The following is a 5,197-nucleotide window of genomic DNA, read 5'->3' as shown; positions in this document are numbered from 1 at the left end:
CAGACCCTTTAAACAATATTTTATCATCAATGAGGATGTAGCTGATGTCTCTAAACTAATAATGAACCATGGAACACTACATCAAAAATGAATAAAGCACTGTATGGTGATTAATGTAACTATACACACACACACATATAATACACACACTACATGTATATGTAGTATATGTATATACATATAGTTGTATGTATATATATACACACACACAGTGTTTTATTCATTTATATATGAAATTTAGAAACAAAGAAGGCTCATGTTCTTTTTGCCATAATTTTCCTCATTGCCCCTCTAACATCCTTGTTCCTCAGGCTATATATCAGGGGGTTCAACATGGGTGTCAAAGCCCCATAAAATACTGAAATAAACTTGTTCTGGTCAGGGGATGACTTCGACTGAGGTTTCATATACATGGAGATGGTTGCCCCATAGAAGATTGTCACCACAGTCAAATGAGAGCTACAGGTGGAAAAGGCCTTGAGCCTACCCTGGGCTGAGCGAATCCTTAGGACAGTTATGGCAATTCGGATGTATGAGAGAAGAACAAATCCAAAGGGTAGGAGCAGGGTGAAGATACCTGTGGTGTGGATCATAAGCTCATTGAGGCTGGTATCAGAACAGGCCAACTTAAGGAGTGAAAGAATCTCACAAACAAAATGGTTAATGATGTTAGCTCCACAGAAGTGAAGCTTCAGGGATAAGACAAGCATGGTAGTGAGCACAAGTGATGCTCCCCATGAGGTAGCAGCCAGCCAGACACACACTGGGCCATTCATGATCATGGAATAGCGCAGGGGATTGCTGATAGCAACCATACGGTCATAGGCCATAACAGCCAGTAAGAGACACTCTGCTGTGGCCAAGAGCAAGGAGACACTGATTTGGGTCAAACATTGTGGGTAAGAGAGGTAGGGATGGGTAGAGAAACAATGTACCAAGGCCTGGGGCATAGAAGCTGTTCCATAGCAAAGGTCTAAGAAAGACAGATTAGTAAGGAAGAAGTACATTGGAGTGTGGAGGTGGGGGTCAAAGTAGATAAGAAAGATGATAAGTCCATTCCCCAACAATGTACTCAGATAAGTTATCAGCACCAATGTGAAAAATGTGACTCTCCACTCAGGATAGTTAGAGATTCCAATAAGGAGAAACTCAAACACTGCTGTAGTATTATCTATGGCCATTCTTCCTATTTGCTGCTATTCATTGGATGTGCGCCAATGAAGTTGCTTCATTTTACCTGTAAAAATGAGAATAAAGAGGGAGGGTTGGTGTGAGAAAAGTGGACATAATTAGGGTGTACAGGATCATTCTTTGTCTTTTTTAAAACACAGGGAATACAAATGAGATATCCATTTTTTGGGGGGGTATCAAACCAGCTGACTCAGTCTATCTCCTTTTTATTAACATATAATGTATTATTTGTTTCAGAGGTACAGGTCTGTGAGTCATCAATCTTACACATTTCACAACACTCACCATAGCACATACCCTCCCTAGTGTCCATCACCAGACACCCTATCCCTCCCCGCACCCCTCCAGCAACCCTCAGTTTGTTTCCTGAGATTAAGAGTCTCTTATGGTTTATCACCCTCCCCAGTCCCATCTTGTTTCATTTTTCCCTCCCTTCCCTCCCATGAGCCCCGACCCTGCCTCTCAAATTCTTCACATCAGAGAGATCATATGGTAATTGTCTTTCTCTGATTGACTTCACTTAGCATAATACCCTCTAGTTCCATCCATGTCATTGCAAATGGTAAGATTCTGGGGTTTTTGATAGCTGCATAATATTCCATTACACACACACACACACACACACACACACATCTTCTTTATAATATATATTTTATATATATGTGTACATATATTATAAAGAAGATGTGATATCCATTCATCTGTTGATGGACATCTAAAATGAGAACAGAGACAAAGCTAGAAATTTCTTCCTTCCCTAGGAAAATAGCAAATTTCCCATCCTTTTGAACATGGTTATATGAAAAGTTTTCCATCCCTCTTCCACCAGATAACCTTGGGTTATTTTTTTTTTCAAGTAAGAAGAAAAGAAAGGGAGGCCATCTCCCTGCTTCTCTTACTTGTTCACGATTTTCTAAAACAACTTCAATCAGCTTAAGTAACTGAGCTCTAGTAAGAGGGTACCTTCTGACACTTTAAGCTAAAATATTGCTTATTCTTCTGTCTGTTGGTCACTCCTAAATTGTTCGTGCCTCCATTTCCGCATTGCACTAGTATCTACCACAGTGTTTGTCATAGAGTGCTGCAAAGTACTTTATTGATCTGAACTGATATTATGTAAATAGAATATTTCATGCAATCCTTGAAGTCTGTGCAAACCTTCTGCTACTATCCCTGGTTAGATTTATGTTGCCAGCTTCTCCTGTGTTTTTTTGTGCTGTTGTTGCTGAGCACCAGTTAAGAGTGTGAAAATCTAATGTGACGTTTCTAAAAGTGTGGGTGGTAGGAAGAGGGCTTGAATGACCAATCTATCTGAAAAGGCTTTCTCTTTCCACCTTACCACTCTCTTTCCCCTCGGTTTATGCTTTTCTTATAGCATATTCTAATATTTGAGATTATATTAATAATTTTATTGCTTGTTTATTATTTGTCTCCCACTCAACTTTAAATTTACTGAAGACAGGGACCTTGTCCGCTTTATTTACTGGTGTACCTAGTATGGTGCCTGGGGCATTCTAGAGACCTGACATAAAATGAATGAATGAATAAATAAATATATGAGTAAATAATTTCTGTTATTGTTCCGATATTATCCAGAATCTAACTACTCCTCTTGTCACCTGCACTGCTGTCTTTTATTCCAAATCATCACCATTACTCACCTGAATTTTGCCAGTGACTTCCTTATTGGCTTCACTGTTTCTGGCCTTGCTCCCCATTCAGTTCAAATGATTCAGTTAAATTGTAAGTCAGATCAGGTTGCTTTCCCATTAAAAAACTTCAGTAGTTTCCCATTTTAACCTAATTGAATGTCAATCTCCTTATTATGACCTATCAGGCCCTACATGGCTTGCTTCCCAATAACCTCTCTGACCCCAGTTCTTAGTACTCTTTTCCTTGCTTACTTTGCTCTAGTCACATTGGCCTCCTCATTGTCCCCTAAACATTCACAGCACATCCCTTTCTTAGAGCCTTTGCTTTCTTTGATTTTGTTGCTTTGTATATATGAAGCCCAGATCCTTGCCTGTCATTATCATCTTACTTCCCTCAGGTCTTTACTCACAACAAATCTTTTTAGTGAGTCCGTCTTTGACCACCCTGTCTAAAGGTTCATTTTTAGCCTCTGACATTTTATACCCCACTTTCCCACATTATTTTTCTCCTTAGAATCATTATTTCCAGCACATGGTATATTTTATCTATTATGTTTATTGATTATCTCTTTTAACTAGAATGTAGTTAATGAGATCAGGGAGTTTTGTCCACTTAGCTCACTGCTGTATGCCCAAAATTTAGAATAGTGCCTAGTACATTGAAGAATTACATGATGAATGAATGTGTGAATGGAGCTCTTTGCCTGTTCAACATTGAAAGACAACCTCTCTTCTTCTGATTCTTCCCCTGACATTGTTGTTTATATACCAAATACCCTTTAATGTTTATGTAGTTCTTCATGAAACTAACTCTTCCTTTTCTTTCTAATCTTTTCCTTGAATTTTCTACTACTCACTGGCTACGTCTCTGGATAAGTTCCTTCCTTTCACGGGCCTAAATTTGCATTTGCAAAGATTCCACTGCTCCCTTACTTCCCTGTCCTGGCCTCCAAGAACCTATCCCTGTGTCTCATTCTCTGCTTTTTCAGCCTCTCAAACAGGCTAAGTACACAAGCATGATAAATCCACGTATATAAAAGTTTATGGCGCTTAGGAATTGGCAAACACACGCAAGGGGTGGTGAGGCTGATGACCTGCCTTTGCAGGAGTGTCCTCAGAGCATGAGAAACCTAATGCTGGTTCTGTCTTCGTTTATTATGGGACCCTGAGAAAGAGGTTTTCTCTTGGATTGCCTCTACCTTGCAAGTGAAAATTGAGATGATCATTTCCATAATGGTAAAATGAAGAAAGATGAGAGTCACAATGAAGGCTTTTACACTTTAAGTTAGTATAGTCATGCCCTATATTTCCTTGAATGGTCTATATTTAATTCTCAATTATCTATACATGCACCTTCCACAGTAGAAGATCTAGAAAGATGAGGGGCAGGCTACGGATGGGAGGATGAACTGGTTTTGTATAGAAGTAGACAGCTGATTGTTATACCATTTAAAGGTCTCTGTTGCTCCTAGAATTGTTTAAAACACACTGCTTTTACTGTTAAATATTAAATATTGATAAATAAATGTTTACTCTCTTTTATATGAATCTATCATTCCCAGTGGGCTGCAGGATGTATTCTGTTTCTCTAGTATTGATGGAAAGTTTAAAAAGAATTTATCCCTCAGTCTTCAAAGAGCCCAGTAGAATAAATTGATGAGCTATTTGACTAAAAATTGGTGATCAATCTAGGTCCCTGGGAAGACTTGTTTTTAGATGGTGTTAAGCTACCAGATAGATATTGGGATCGAACCCATGGCCTTGCCTCCATTAGTACTGTGTTTGGACCCATAGAACTTAAAATTGATGACAGTTTCCCTTTCTCACTTAAAGGCTACTCAGCCTCTTAACTGAGGGGGCTTTTCTTCATTAGTCTGGGCCCTGTCCTCCAAAGACAATGTTGATTATTTCACCCTAGAATTATCATTAAAAGATTCCTGGCAAACTGGACCCAATGTATTTCCCATCTGAGTCTTGTCACCTGTAATTATTTATACAGCCTAACTTTCCTTCCAACTAATGGCTGCCCCTTGACTTCCTGGAGTTTGCCCATGTCTCATAAATGGTTAGAGGAAAAAAACTGGGAGGGGAGAGAAGAAATTGGAGCCTTTTCTTGTTACTGACTCACCATTGGAGGTCTGTTTCTAGTACCAGTAGTTGCAGTAGAATTAGAATGAGATTGCCCAAGAGAATAATTTTTCACATTGTCAGGTTTGGAATTGTGATGATTTTTCTGCAAACTTTCATGGTGGGATTTCAAAGCCTTCCCAGGTTCTCAAACTCCCAAATGCCTGGAAACCTCTGAAGAAAGAAAATTCTTTTGGATTAGATCAAATCGCAACTGTCAAACACTT

At 39.0% G+C, this 5,197-nt stretch overlaps 1 protein-coding gene across 1 annotated transcript; it reads right to left on the bottom strand.

Moving 5' to 3' along the window:
- Window positions 1-254: 254 nt before the first annotated feature.
- Window positions 255-1,181, bottom strand: LOC116858519 (olfactory receptor 13H1). Its single transcript, XM_032843336.1, has one exon. It carries the CDS (start codon window positions 1,179-1,181, stop codon window positions 255-257), a length of 927 nt encoding a protein of 308 aa, XP_032699227.1.
- Between the last annotated feature and the right edge of the window lie 4,016 nt (window positions 1,182-5,197).

This window comes from Lontra canadensis, unplaced genomic scaffold, assembly GCF_010015895.1.
Source record: "Lontra canadensis isolate GAN:19392208 unplaced genomic scaffold, GSC_riverotter_1.0 scaffold138, whole genome shotgun sequence".
NCBI lineage: Eukaryota > Metazoa > Chordata > Mammalia > Carnivora > Mustelidae > Lontra > Lontra canadensis.
The sequence above is the reverse complement of the archived record's forward strand: the minus strand, read 5'-3'. Positions and strand labels throughout refer to the sequence as shown.

Bases quoted from the DNA above. Each gene is read 5' to 3' on its own strand.
- LOC116858519 (XM_032843336.1), bottom strand. From the start codon at position 1,181: ATGGCCATAGATAATACTACAGCAGTGTTTGAGTTTCTCCTTATTGGA.